Raw genomic sequence first — 16,093 nt, 5'->3', positions numbered from 1 at the left:
GTAACAGTATATAAGTACTGTCAGTATCACAGTAACAGTATGTGAGTACTGTCAGTATCACAGTAACAGTATATAAGTACTGTCAGTATCACAGTAACAGTATGTTAGTACTGTCAGTATCACAGTATCACAGTATCACAGTATATAAGTACTGTCAGTATCACAGTAACAGTATGTGAGTACTGTCAGTATCACAGTAACAGTATATAAGTACTGTCAGTATCACAGTAACAGTATCAGTATCACAGTAACAGTATGTCAGTACTGTCAGTATCACAGTAACAGTATGTTAGTACTGTCAGTATCACAGTAACAGTATGTGAGTACTGTCAGTACTGGCAGTATCACAGTAACAGTATATAAGTACTGTCAGTATCACAGTAACAGTATATAAGTACTGTCAGTATCACATTAACAGTATCAGTATCACAGTAACAGTATGTCAGTACTGTCAGTATCACAGTAACAGTATGTTAGTACTGTCAGTACTGTCAGTATCACAGTAACAGTATATAAGTACTGTCAGTATCACAGTATCAGTATATAAGTACTGTCAGTATCACAGTAACAGTATGTTAGTACTGTCAGTATCACAGTATCACAGTAACAGTATATAAGTACTGTCAGTATCACAGTAACAGTATGTGAGTACTGTCAGTATCACAGTAACAGTATATAAGTACTGTCAGTATCACAGTAACAGTATGTCAGTACTGTCAGTATCACAGTAACAGTATCAGTATCACAGTAACAGTATGTCAGTACTGTCAGTATCACAGTATCACAGTAACAGTATATAAGTACTGTCAGTATCACAGTAACAGTATGTTAGTATTGTCAGTATCACAGTAACAGTATCAGTATCACAGTAACAGTATGTCAGTACTGTCAGTATCACAGTAACAGTATGTCAGTACTGTCAGTATCACAGTATCACAGTAACAGTATATAAGTACTGTCAGTATCACAGTAACAGTATATAAGTACTGTCAGTATCACAGTATCACAGTAACAGTATATAAGTACTGTCAGTATCACAGTAACAGTATGTTAGTACTGTCAGTATCACAGTATCACAGTAACAGTATATAAGTACTGTCAGTATCACAGTAACAGTATATAAGTACTGTCAGTATCACAGTAACAGTATGTTAGTACTGTCAGTATCACAGTATCACAGTAACAGTATATAAGTACTGTCAGTATCACAGTAACAGTATATAAGTACTGTCAGTATCACAGTAACAGTATGTCAGTACTGTCAGTATCACAGTATCACAGTAACAGTATATAAGTACTGTCAGTATCACAGTAACAGTATATAAGTACTGTCAGTATCACAGTAACAGTATGTTAGTACTGTCAGTATCACAGTATCACAGTAACAGTATATAAGTACTGTCAGTATCACAGTATCACAGTAACAGTATATAAGTACTGTCAGTATCACAGTATCACAGTAAAATGTTGTGTCGTTTTCCTGTTGTAGATGTTTCAGGTTGAGTACAGTAAAAATTTGAATGCAGGACTTTTACTTGTATTTCTACAGTGTGGTATTACTACTTCTACTCTGAGTACTTCTTCCGCCTCTGTAGAAGACATTGAAATGATTTGGTTTGTCTCCCTGAAGTCCACCAACCTTCATATAATGATGATAATCTCTCGTGGAGCTTTCAGGTCTCACTTTCGTGGTTTTGTCAGTCGTGTTGGTTGTGAGAACTTTGACTCCCCGTCGTCACAGCTGGATTCTGGAGTCCAGCAGGTGAATGAACATCTCAGGTGACCAGACAGGTTGTAAATCCTCCCACATGTAGAGACGTGGTTCAGACTCAGGGTTCACAGCAGGAGTCTGGATCAACACTTCTTCCGCTTTCTACTAAAACAGCTTTTGTTTTCTTGGTTTGTTTTTGCAGTTTGATATGTTACATAAGGAGGCAGTGGTTCATATTCACGTTCAGAGGTGAAACATCTGGATTTGAAGCTCTTTACTGTTCTCACACTCAGGATTAAGACATTTAATCATTTAAGGTTTATTTCAGCAGCCTGTCAAATTAATGGAAACTTGAGGTTAAAGGGTTGTGTGGATATTATGGGATGGTTTGGTGTGAAGATTAAACCAGAAACAGACTTGAGGAACAAACGCTGTCGTACATGAAGCTGTGACTGAAAGTGGAGAGCTGAAAACATCAAGGAGCGATGAGGAGGCTGTGACCTTCCTCGCATGTCATGTTCTCCATCATGTTCTCCTCATGGTTCTCCATCGTTTGAGCTTCGCCTGGAGCTCTTTAATGACGTCATCTCGTCGTGGAGAATTAGCTCCACCAGCTGTTTATCTCCATCAACCAGTGAACTCATGTTCACACAGAAACAAGCAGCTGAGTTTCTGGAAAATAGTTTAAAAGTTGTACTACATTTGGATGGACACTTGGCTATTGGAAGTTGTTGTGGCGCTAAGAATTAGAATCAACCTGAAAAGTTAAATGTGTGTGTGTGTGTGTGTGTGTGTGTGTGTAGGAGGCGGCCTGTGCTTATGTCATAGCCCTCATGGCGGTGTACTGGTGCACTGAGGTGTTGCCGCTGGCGGTGACGGCGCTGCTGCCGACCATCCTGTTCCCCGTCCTCGGCATCATGGAGTCCAAAGACGTAAGACTGGACACACACACAAACACACTCACTATACTACAGCTGGTACTACAACTACTGCAGTATGATCAGGTCTTGGTATTACTCCTGGAAATATTTACTGCAGCAACAAAAAAAGGAATCACTCGTAAACAGTTACAGGCCAACAGATGATAACTGGCTTTAAATGATCAAAGAGATTCATGAGATGGAAAGACTGAGTTTCTTACTAAGATTGAGAAATTATTTATATATTGCAAGATGGACCGAAAGGATAATATATTTGTGGGAACGTGGCTGGTGGTTTAAAATCACATTTGTAGAATCTCATGTAGAGCTGCATACAGGCCAGCTGTCCATAATATATCATGTTTGTAATATTTGTAATGCTGTGTTGACGTTATTGGCTCTAACTGTCGTAAGTTGCTTGTAAATTGTTGCTGTTGTTCAGGTGTGTATGCAGTACCTGAAGGACACCAACATGCTGTTTGTGGGGGGGCTGATGGTGGCCGTGGCCGTGGAGCACTGGAACCTCCACAAACGTATCGCGCTCAGAGTGCTGCTGCTGGTCGGGGTCCGACCTGCCCTGTGAGTCACCTGATCTCCGGCCAGGTTGGCCTGTCACATGATGAATGTTTGAGTTACAAACAAACACACAAACCCTCAATAAAACCACACAAACTGAAGCACACAAGTGCAGAGGCATCTTTATAAAGCTAAAGACAAACTGTAACAAAGCTGAAACTAACTGGTGAGAAGATGACAAATGGAGATACAAGTTTTCTATTATTGTCACTAATAGAACTAAAAATGTAAAGTTTGTCCTGAAGGTGGCGCCAGAGAAAATGTGTTGTTACCCAAATCAAAAGGGTTTATTCTGTGTTGGACTCAACTTTCCATCAGTTATGAAATTAGCTTTGTACTTTGCCTCAGCTGTCTTTTGAAACGAATGCTAACATCAGCATGCTGACATGTAGCTTTTAATGTATAGTTTAGCATAGCATGTTTATCATCGCAGCATGCTAATTTGAAAGGGAATTCTGTCATGAAAGTCGTGTCGGGCAAGAGAAATATTGTACCTGTTGGCAGTGCTAGATGAAAAGTCGGGAATCACCAAAGTCATCAGGGTTCATCCTCTGGAGACGATGAATGTCTGAACCAAATGTCAGAGCAATCAGACCAATCAGTTGTTGACATGTTTCATTTTAGACACTTTAGAAGTGTCGGACTGACAGACCGACTGCTATCCCTGGAGCCATACCGCTAGCATGGCTAAACGCATGGACGCATACAGAACCAACCAAACATATATGCATATCTATGAGTCTATCTTAATACAACACCACCCATGTGTACACTGAAAGAGTTGTTGGTCACTGCAACAAATCCGCAGTCCTCGCTCTATAAAGTTCAGCTGAAGCTAATATGAGGCGTCAAACAGTCTTCTTTGTAATAAATTCCCGTAGTGTGTCTCCTTGTGTCAAAGTTCATCGGTCATACTGGTTCAGTTTGCACCTTGAGTGTTTTAAAATTCTCTGGTCCTGTTTCTGGTTCTGTGGTCTCGTTTCTTAATGAGGATTGTTGTAACATCGTCACATCTCCTCTTTCTTTGTCTCCCAGGTTGATGCTGGGGTTCATGGGAGTAACAGCCTTCCTGTCCATGTGGATCAGCAACACAGCCACCACCGCCATGATGGTCCCCATTGTCCAGGCCATCCTGGACCAGCTCAACGGCAACGTAGACCCTGAACCCTCCTCCAAAAGCCAGAGAAGCAGTGTTGTTCTACACCAGGAACATCAGGAGAAAACCAGTAGAAGCTTGCAAACTGCTGCTACGAACATCCTGGAGAATGGTACGATTGGTGCACTGGGCTGTCTGCTGGACCCACATAGGTCAGACATCCTGTACCCCGAGGAATTATGTCCATATTGGACTTACCTGTAGAGCATGCTTCATTCAGTACCAATGCAGAAAGTGGCGAGTCCCTTATGTAGAGAGCCACTTTGGCAATGGAAAAAAAACATTGTCATTGAACATAATCCAGGGTTTTTACAGAATTGTCCAATATCAGTGTTCCTGCCTGGTCATAGAGTTGAGAAAAAGAGGCAGGTTGATTGGCTGACCAGATGACAGCCGACAGGTAGAGGCTCAATGGTCAGAGGCCATCAATATCTGATCTTCATAATGTATTACAGGACAAAATCGACAACACAGCTAGAACCCTTAAAGCTTAACTCCAGGGTTGCAGTCAAATCATCAAACCACAAGTCCAAGTCGAGTCCAAGTTTGACTCAACGTCTCCAAGGTCCTGCTCTAGTCAAGTCTTAAGGCCTCGATATGCTTAAAACAAACAAGTCTGTTGGGCGTGTGTCCAACCACATTTAAAGTCAAGGTGTTTATAACTGTTCTAAATGTCCACACTGGAAGGTGGCTCTCAATTCATCCTGAAGGGTAACATGACTGTTACCAATTTACCCATTTGAACTAATTTTATGGCAAACCATCCAATAGCTGTTGAGATATTTCAAAGACTATGGATTCAGTAAGTACCCACGTCTTTCTGCAATCTGACTCTGAACTTCAGACGTTTCCTCCCAGGTCTGAATGGGGCGACCTTAACACAAGGCAACTCAGAGAAACCGAGCAACCTACAAGACAACATGTCTCCTGGGCAGAAAGTGTTGTCAGAGGGTCAAATGGACCCACAGGAGACTGTCAAACCAACACCACAGGACAAGCCTCCATCAGACTGCACCAACAGTGGGTCTGGTGAGTCCACAGAGGAGACTCACTGTTGGAACTAAAGAAAATACATAATCTATACGTGTACAAATCCTTCCAGGCAGCAATTGGTTTCTGTTCATGTCAACTTGTCTAGATGCTACAGGCTACATTAGCTGCTACTGGCACAACACACCCCAATCTCCCATGCAACTGTCGGTTGAGTTGCTTTATAAGTAACTTAGGCACCAGGTTTTGACCTAATGATCTTTGATCTAATTTCAGCTAATGAGAATTCTTGGATGTATCAATAAGAAGAGTTATGGATGACTCTCAAAACTGCATTACTGCACCACGATAGTAATGACAAGGTTTCAGCTTGCCTGGAAGGATCTAACAACTGATGCATGGTTTGGAAAATGATTAGAATGTAAAACAGATGCAGATCAGGCCTTTCAATGACTCGACGAACTGTCTGTGGTAGTGGTTGTGTCCGTGGAGAACGTCTGCTGTCAGATGGAGTTGGAGGAACTGAGCGACGTGGAGGAGGAGAGGAGGAGGGTGAGTAAAGGACTCCTGTTGTGTGTGTGCTACGCTGCCAGCATCGGAGGCATCGCTACTCTGACTGGAACCGGACCAAACCTGGTTCTGATTGGACAGATGAGCCAGTAAGTGCTAATATACAAACACATGAACTGCTCCACAAACAACAACAACAACAGTGTCGTGTTTACGTCCATCTGTTCACAACATCTCAGTTGACCTCTGATCTTTTGTGACTTCCTGGCTGGCTCTTTCTTGAAGACTCTTCCCTCAGAATGGTGACGTGATCAACTTCGCATCCTGGTTTGCGTTCGCCTTCCCCGTCATGGTGCTGATGCTGACGCTGGCCTGGTTCTGGCTGCAGTTCCTCTACATTGGCTGCAAGTGAGTCGCTTTACCAAAACACCCAAATAAAACACTCAATTTGACTTCCTGTATATAAATCAAGGTTAAGTTACATGTCTTCAGATGTTCCTGGTTACTTGTGAAATGTAAACCTTTACATGCAGATGATTGGCTGCCTCTGTCTCATAGCAGCGGTTGTTGGTAGTTTTCCCATTAAGACCGCATTTCCCACAAACATACTAAAGGGAATAAACTGTCTGCCTGTACTTTAATTTGCACGTCATTAAATGTACAAAGACTTCCATTTTGTCTTTCACTCGTTGCAGCCTGCGGAGGACGTGGGGTTGCGGGGCGGTCCAGTCGGAGAAGGAGCGAGCAGCGTACGAAGTGATCAGAGACGAGCATCGGCGTCTGGGGCCGATGAGTTACGGAGAGGTCAGCGTCCTGGCGCTCTTCATGCTCATGGTGGCGCTGTGGTTCACGCGAGACCCTCGCTTCATGGACGGCTGGGCCACCCACGTCTTCAACTCCAAGGCCGAGTGAGTACCAAAAACACAGTTTACGAGCACATGATGTTGTTGTTGTTATGGTATTTGTGCCACATACAAGTGCCCAGCCCACATGGACATAATACCTACATCCAAAATCCTACTTCAAAAAGTGCGGAGGTATTATCAGCTCCATGTACTGTAGTAAAAGTACTGGTTCTGCAGTAAAATGTCTCCTGTGACTCTGACATGAGATTGTTTATATTGATATATCAATGTTAGAGCAGCATTTTACTGTTGTAGCTGCTCAAGGTGGAGCTAGTTTAACTACTTTATATACAGTTAGCTAGTTTAACTACTTTATATACAGTTAGCTAGTTTTAAGTACTTTATATACAGTTAGCTAGTTTAACTACTTTATATACAGTTAGCTAGTTTAACTACTTTATATACAGTGAGCTAGTTTTAAGTACTTTATATACAGTTAGCTAGTTTAACTACTTTATATACAGTTAGCTAGTTTAACTGCTTTATATACAGTTGGCTAGTTTTAAGTACTTTATATACAGTTAGCTAGTTTAACTACTTTATATACAGTTAGCTAGTTTAACTACTTTATATACAGTTAGCTAGTTTAACTACTTTATATACAGTTAGCTAGTTTTAAGTACTTTATATACAGTTAGCTAGTTTAACTACTTTATATACAGTTAGCTAGTTTAACTACTTTATATACAGTTAGCTAGTTTAACTACTTTATATACAGTTAGCTAGTTTTAAGTACTTTATATACAGTTAGCTAGTTTAACTACTTTATAAACAGTTAGCTAGTTTTAAGTACTTTATATACAGTTAGCTAGTTTAACTACTTTATATACAGTTAGCTAGTTTAACTACTTTGTATACAGTTGGCTAGTTTTAAGTACTTTATATACATTTAGCTAGTTTAACTGCTTTATATACAGTTAGCTAGTTTAACTGCTTTATATACAGTTAGCTAGTTTAACTACTTTATATACCTTTAGCTAGTTTAACTGCTTTATATACAGTTAGCTAGTTTAACTACTTTATATACAGTTAGCTAGTTTTAAGTACTTTATATACAGTTAGCTAGTTTAACTACTTTATATACAGTTAGCTAGTTTAACTACTTTATAAACAGTTAGCTAGTTTTAAGTACTTTATATACAGTTAGCTAGTTTTAACTACTTTATATACAGTTAGCTAGTTTAACTGCTTTATATACAGTTAGCTAGTTTAACTACTTTATATACAGTTAGCTAGTTTAACTACTTTAAGCATCCATTTCTCTACAAAATAAATACGTGGTTTAACAACATTTTACTGCTGTTTTTTGAGAATCCTTTAAGATTATTCGAGCCATATAAAATGATATAAAGTAACATTAATATAGAACTGATAATTAATTTTTGGGTTAATGTATAAATTGAGCATTTCTTATTTCTGGCTGCCTTCATGTCTGGATTAGGAAACAGAGGCGCAACTTGAGAAAGGGGTTAAAAATCTTTTTTATGTTGCAGCAGACTCTTTCATTCAAAATCCTTTTTCACCCAGTTGGTCAGAAGAGTCTTTAAGGATTCAGACCTTTGTTTAACAGATGTTTACCACTGTGACTCAAATGTAAGAAATGAGATGCACCAACTGAGGCAATGTCTAAGTCAATAATTGTCAAAACTGGATATAGAGAAGATTTATCATGGACTCTGGTCGTGGTAATCAGACTGCAGTTCATTCACTCATGAATCAGTGCCAAAACAAAAACTTTTTGTTCTGATTTCAACTTGTCTGTTCGGACCTGAGAGCTGTGAACATGTTGTATTTATATCTGTGTATTTATATCTCCACAGTCTTAACTGTACTTCAGTCTCTGTGGCACCAGATTCAGTCATTGGAGTGAATGATCCTTTAAACTGCTGTCCGGAGTTCTTCTTTAACTGAAACGCTGCCTTGAATAAATGTGTCATTCCTGTGTGTGTGTGTGTGTGTGTTGAGCTCTGGTCCTGCATTAAGTTAAAGTGGAAAAAGGATTCAGTTCAGAGGAATGAATGAACCCAAACTGTTGTTTAACAGAGACTTTGCCTCGGGGCAAAAATCCCTGAACACACAGGAATCAGAGGTGAAGAACAAACAGAGGAAACGTGTCCTGAGTACAAACTGTAAACTTTAGTGTCACGTCAACAGCTGAGGGTCTGACCTGTGGTACTGCACACCGTCACTGCATGAACTGCTCGCTTCATCGGGCTGCAGGTCACAGAGGCTGCCATTACAACATGAAGAAATAAGCTCAGTCTGTCGCTTTAAACATTATTTAAGTCAGATCTGAATTTTGACTGAAAAAATCTGTCACACTTTTATAGTTTTGACACCAAGAAAAAGGAAGCAGTGTGTCCAAATTGCAGAACTCAAACTTTTTAGTTTCAAACAAACCAAAGCAGAATCAGCTTAATTTAGTTAATTTGAGGAATAAAACATGTTTTGGTGGGAAACAGATTCCAAACCCAAACATGTATAAAAAGCATTTTTATAATATTGTAAAAGGCCAAATGTAAAAAGAACATGTGCCTTTTAAGGCGCCTCTTTACTCCACCTTTCTTCCCGCTTCAAAATAGAAAAGCAAGCATTTTTCTGTTGCATTTGTTTTCGGGGTTTGTGTGTCCGCAGCATGTTTCTCCTGATGGAAACATTTTGGGCTGTTGTAGCACGTTTGCCCTTGTTGGCCACCGACAGCTAGTAAGATAGCTGTAAGCTAGTTAACGCTGAAAGTAACTTTGCACCAAAAACATCAGTGGTGGATGTGATGATGTCAGGTCACATGACTTCCCCATAAATGTGGATATTCCCAACTTTGAGCGATAACACCCGGAAGTTAAAAGACTAAACAGGAAATGGCCGCATGAGGTCAATAAAGTCATGTCGATCAAAGAAATATGTTCATTTAAAAGTTGTTATTTCTGTGAGAGATGTCTACAAACATCTCATCCACACTTGGAGACATTTTTCTGTTGCTATTTTTCATGGTTGTTGCCAGCTAGTTATACAGGAAGACGTTCTTAATCCTGTCCACGAAGCACTGATCATTTTCCAACTGGTAGAACCATCAATGAGCTCAACACCAGCGATTCACAGACCTGGAACCAGACTACTCCGAAACTACCTCAGTTCACCTGTACAGGCCTTAACTCTCACCTGCTTTCTTATCCGTACACACTCATTCACAAAGTGCCAGCTGGGTCACATGACCAGCGGAGGACGTCATCCATTGATCTGTTTGTCCTGACGGATGTTTTTGTCCTGTTGGCTGTCATGTTTTCATGTTTTTATTAAATACAAGAGGAAAACACATCAGGTCGGTTGTTCGACAGCAACATAAACAAAAAAACATCTCTCAGATAAATTATTTGTTTCTTCGATGTTTCCCCCTCACGTTACCACCCACGGAGATGAAAACAAGACCAACAGCCAGCTAGCAGCTCTGTGGGGCTGCATTTAGGTCCAGCAGTGCTTTGAGCTATGCGCTAACATGATCATAATGACAGTGCTAACAGGTGTAATCTTCACCATCTTAGTTTAGCGTGTTAGCATGCTAACATTAGCTAGTTAGCAGTAAACACAGAGTCCAGCTGAGGCTGATGAACGTCATCAGTTCTGCAGGTATTTGGTCATAAACCAAAGTATTGGACACATGAACATGTTGACCTGATGGTGGCGCTGATGAAGAGTCAGAGGATCACCAGAGTTACTACAGTTCATCCTGAGGGGACCATGAAGGTCTGAACCACATCTCATCACAGTCCATCCAGCAGCTGATGAGACGTTCAGTCTACAGACAGACTGACATTAACATTATAGAGCCATGATGCAGCTGGTCACCTTGAACCTGCACTTTGTGCAAACAGATGATTTCAACATGTTTCCTGATTACACAGGTTCATAGTGAAGCTCAGACGTCCTGCAGTCGAACAACCGATCGAACCCAAACTTCAGCTGAAAATTCTACTTTTACATCCAACTAACCCTCCAGCTGGAACCACACAGATAAAAAAGGACATAAAACCGCCTTAACAGTGTGTTGGTGTCTCTGAGTCTTCATAGTGACTCTCGGCTCCTGGTCTGTCTGTCCTGGTTCTCTCTCGGCTCCTGGTCTGTCTGTCCTGGTTCTCTCTCGGCTCCTGGTCTATCTGTCCTGGTTCACTCTCAGCTCCTGGTCTATCTGTCCTCAGGAGGTGGTGGAGACCAGAACCAGAGCTAACTGGACTTCATTCATCAGGAGAGTCAAACACGACTCCACATGGAGGACCGTGTTGCTCTGAAGCTGCTGGAGGTGGAAATAAGCAGCTGTTCACAAGTTCAACAAGTTAAATCAGTTATTTCAGGTTTAAAAAAAAAACCCTAAAAGACATTTTGGAGTGAAGATGAAATCTAAAAATCTACATCTTCTGTGTGAAAATGAATTTTCTTTTTCTTGGAAAACTGCATTTTTTCTTGCAGGAATGCAGACGTGTGACAAGTTTGACAAAATCAAAATCAAATAGATGTTTCAAAAGAAAAAAAAGGAAATCAACCCTGAAAGTTGAATTTGGACTTGACTGGAGCTGCGACTGATAATTATCCAACTAATCAGGAAATTGTTTACTTTATAAAATGTCAGGAAATAGTGAAACTATGACAACGAGTCTGACGGCGTCGGGGCTGTATCGCTGTTTGTTCTCAGTGTGTCGTCATCAGTCTGCTGGCTGCAGCTGAAAAATTCCCTCCTGGACTTAAAAAAGGGTTTGGAAATTTCTGAGATCTGAGTCAGGAGGGGACGTTTGATAACATTCACTATTACACTATTTATTGATCCTGGTTCCATTTTACAGTTTTCATTACAACAGAATTCATTTTCCTTTTCCCAAAATAACGAGGTAACGCCACGTTCACGTGGAAATTATTTGGAAATGAAGCTTTGAGACGAATGAAGTGGTGAAAGAACCCGACCTGACGGTTTCCTCCTGATCTCCAGACAAACATTATCTCAGCAGAAGGATCAGAGCCGGACGCTGAAAACTTCTCTTCGTTTCTCTCCGCAGGTTCGTCACTGACGCCACCGTCTCTCTGTTTGTGGCTGTTCTGTTGTTCGTTCTGCCCTCCGAGCCGCCGCGATGCCTCTGCTTCTGGGGGGGCTCCGACACAGGTAACACACACACACACACACAGGTAACACACGCACACACACAGGTAACAACACACACACACACACAGGTAACAACACACACACACACACACAGGTAACACACGCACACACACACACACAGGTAACACACACACACACACACAGGTAACACACACACACACACACACACACATACAGGTGACACACACACACACAGGTAACACACACACACACACACACACAGGTAACACACACACACACACACACAGGTAACACACACACACACACACACACACACAGGTAACACACACACACACACACACACAGGTAACACACACACACACACACAGGTAACACAGGTAACACAGGTAACACACACACACACACACAGGTAACACACACACACACACACACACACACACAGGTAACACACACACACATACACAGGTAACACACACACACACACACAGGTAACACACACACACACACACAGGTAACACACACACACACACACACACAGGTAACACACACACACAGGTAACACACACACACATACACAGGTAACACACACACACACACACAGGTAACAACACACACACACACACAGGTAACACACACACACACACACATACAGGTGACACACACACACAGGTAACACACACACACACACACACACAGGTAACACACACACACACACAGGTAACACACACACACACACACACACACAGGTAACACACACACACACACACACACAGGTAACACACACACACACACACACACACACAGGTAACACACACACACACACACAGGTAACACACACACACACACAGGTAACAACACACACACACACACACACATACAGGTGACACACACACACACACAGGTAACACACACACACACACACAGGTAACACACGCACACACACACACACATACAGGTGACACACACACACAGGTAACACACACACACACACACACAGGTAACACACACACACAGGTAACACACACACACATACACAGGTAACACACACACACACACACAGGTAACACACACACACAGGTAACACACACACACATACACAGGTAACACACACACACACACACACAGGTAACACACACACACATACACAGGTAACACACACACACACACACACTCACCGGTAACACACACACACACACACACACATACACACACAGGTAACACACACACACACACACAGGTAACACACACACACACACACACAGGTAACACACACACACACACACACACACACACATACAGGTGACACACACACAGGTAACACACACACACACACACAGGTAACACACACACAGGTAACACGCACACACGCACAGGTAACACACACACACACACAGGTAACACACACACAGGTAACACACACACACACACAGGTAACACACACACACACACACACACAGGCAACACACACACACACACACAGGTAACACACACACACACACACACAGGTAACACACACACACACACACACACACACACACAGGTAACACACACACACACACAGGTAACACACACACAGGTAACACACACACACACACAGGTAACACACACACACACACACACAGGTAACAACACACACACACACACACACATACAGGTGACACACACACACAGGTAACACACACACACACACACAGGTAACACACACACACACACACACACACACACACACACACACAGGTAACACACACACACACAGGTAACACACACACACAGGTAAGAGACACACAGCAGACAGACAGCACTGATCTGTGTCTGTCATTTAAGATATTTTTTTTATCCAATCAGAATCCCGGGTGTCACGAGGCCCCGCCCCTCCTCTGCTCACCTGGCAGGTGACTCAGAAGAAGATGCCGTGGAACATCGTCCTGCTGCTGGGAGGAGGCTTCGCTCTGGCCAAAGGCAGCGAGGTGTGTGTTGTTCACCTGCTCGTTGTTCCGCCATGAAACGAGAGGCCAGGAGGGGGCGTCACACACCTTCCCTCTGTTGTCTCCACACTAGCATGATGTGTGTGTGTGTGTGTGTGTGTGTGTTGTCAGGAGTCCGGTCTGTCCCGCTGGCTCGGCGCTCAGATGACGCCGCTCCACTCCATCCCTCCCTGGGCCATCGCCGTCATCCTCTGCCTCCTCATCGCCACCTTCACAGAGTGTGCCAGCAACGTCGCCACGGCAACACTCTTCCTGCCCATTCTGGCCTCCATGGTACCAAAACACACACACAACACACACACAACACACACACAACACACACACAAAGTGCATCAAGTAGTATAAGTATATTCACATTGTCGCCCATCATCAGCATTAAGGCCTTCAGCTGCTGCACTTCCTGCAGAAGTTTCACATTAAAAGTCTACCAAGAGCAGGAGGGATTTCGCCGTTTGAGCCACTTGAAGGCTTTTAATGTGAAACATCTTAGCAGGAAGTGTTGAGTGACAGAAGAAACAGCAAAGTAGAGGGAATGAAAGAGTGGATGATGACACTGTCCTTTTTACAGAAAAGGAATGATTTGATCAGAAATGTAAGAAAAGTTACCGCTTCTGATTTCTTCTTCTGTGGTTCTGCATTTTGTCTCAGGACATGAAATGCAGTTTAGCGTCTGTATGTTGACAGTTACTGAAGGAAAGCTGTTTTTCTGTGTGTCCCGACCCAGTCCCAGTCCATAAGCTTGAACCCGCTGTACGTGATGATCCCCTGCACCCTCAGCGCCTCCTTCGCCTTCATGCTGCCGGTGGCCACGCCCCCCAACGCCATCGTCTTCTCCTACGGTTTCCTCAAAGTGTCCGACATGGTGAGTCCTGCTTTTGTTTGGATAGGGGGGAAAAGACTCTTCAGACCTACCCATGAATCCATAATAACCTCTTCATCCTCCTCCTCCGCGGCGCCCCCTGCAGGCTAAAGCAGGCGTGGCGATGAACATCATCGGGATCGGCTGCATCAGTCTGGCTATCAACAGTTGGGGGCGTTTCATGTTCGACCTGGACTCTTTCCCTTCGTGGGCTAATGCCACAGGACCCGTGTAGGATCAACAAGCTGCCGCCTCGTCACAGTTTCAGGTTTCATCTCTCAATGTTCGGGTGGAATTTGTTTTTTATTCACATTCATACTGCAGCTTGTGCTGATCTGAGCCACCAGAAACATCGTCTTCTCACCACTGAAGTAGAACGTGTTTCCCGAAGGTTGTTAGTCTGGCTGCCGCTAATTAATCCAGAGCTGCAGTTAGAGGCATACGTCAACTCTTAAATAAAAGTTAGTATTCAATAACACTGATACCATAATACCATAGTAATGGCCAAGTCTCACGTAAAGGTCTGTAAGTCCAAGTAAAGGTAATATAGGCCAGAGAAGTCGAGGGCGGGGTCAGATGAAACTCCTGCACTTCCTGCAGATGTTCCACTTTAAAAGCATTTGTAAAATACATTAAACGGGCCCGTCTCTAATAGAAGCCTAATTTAAATAAATACTTGGTAAATAAAGTCTAATATTAGAGTACCTTTAGTTCCTCCTTCAAACTGGAAACTTTCACCCCAAACATTCAGTTAAAACCTTGAAAAGGTATCAGATAGTTCTAGTGAGTACAACTGATGAAACAGACGTGATGTGTGTGATGTTTTCTTTAGTCATTATTTGTTCTTTGGTGGTGACTTTATATACAGATGTTATTTGGGAAACTGACTCTGAATCAGTGAAGAGACTTTACTGAATGGGAAGTTTTCTGTTCCAACGAGATACAAGAAGACGATCCAACAACTCTTATCCCTGTGAATTGGAATTATTTGTAGTAGATAGAAAATGTACCGTATGTTTTGTATTGTTTTCTATTTAAACATGTGAGTTTTTATTCAGTAACATGTAAGTAAGTGAGTGAATGTGAACTGTACATAAGTAACCCAGAGTTTTGTACCATCTTGTTGCTAACGGTTTTATTTGGTGTTAATAAAAGTTGATCTTTAAACAAATGTGTGACAACAAGCCTTTGATTGTATAATTAAAGCAGTAATACTGTAAGTGGTGCATGGCTTTTATATATCATGTGTCTTAATTAAAGCCAATTAAGGCTATTACCCAACCTAACCCTTTCCATTTCTATAATATTAATTACATTTATTCATGAAGTTTAAAGCTGCATGAATTGATTCAGAAGAACAAGTTGTAAACACAA

General features: G+C 42.1%; 1 protein-coding gene across 1 annotated transcript in view; it reads left to right on the top strand.

Annotated features, from left to right (window-relative positions):
* slc13a5a (solute carrier family 13 member 5a) overlaps positions 1–14,954 on the top strand; it is a 17,414-nt gene extending 2,460 nt beyond the window's left edge. Inside the window, exons 2-13 of the mRNA XM_070916870.1 lie at positions 2,515–2,643; positions 3,074–3,210; positions 4,243–4,475; positions 5,222–5,392; positions 5,829–6,012; positions 6,149–6,271; positions 6,559–6,771; positions 11,811–11,914; positions 13,721–13,842; positions 13,972–14,133; positions 14,585–14,722; positions 14,826–14,954. Of these exons, the coding sequence (XP_070772971.1) occupies positions 2,515–2,643; positions 3,074–3,210; positions 4,243–4,475; positions 5,222–5,392; positions 5,829–6,012; positions 6,149–6,271; positions 6,559–6,771; positions 11,811–11,914; positions 13,721–13,842; positions 13,972–14,133; positions 14,585–14,722; positions 14,826–14,954 (1,845 nt within the window). The remainder of the gene's footprint in view (positions 1–2,514; positions 2,644–3,073; positions 3,211–4,242; positions 4,476–5,221; positions 5,393–5,828; positions 6,013–6,148; positions 6,272–6,558; positions 6,772–11,810; positions 11,915–13,720; positions 13,843–13,971; positions 14,134–14,584; positions 14,723–14,825) is intronic.
* Positions 14,955–16,093: the final 1,139 nt, after the last annotated feature.

The sequence above is a fragment of the Enoplosus armatus genome, chromosome 13, assembly GCF_043641665.1.
Source record: "Enoplosus armatus isolate fEnoArm2 chromosome 13, fEnoArm2.hap1, whole genome shotgun sequence".
Lineage (NCBI taxonomy): Eukaryota > Metazoa > Chordata > Actinopteri > Centrarchiformes > Enoplosidae > Enoplosus > Enoplosus armatus.
Note: the sequence above shows the minus strand (reverse complement) of the source record. Positions and strands in the feature narration are given on the sequence as shown.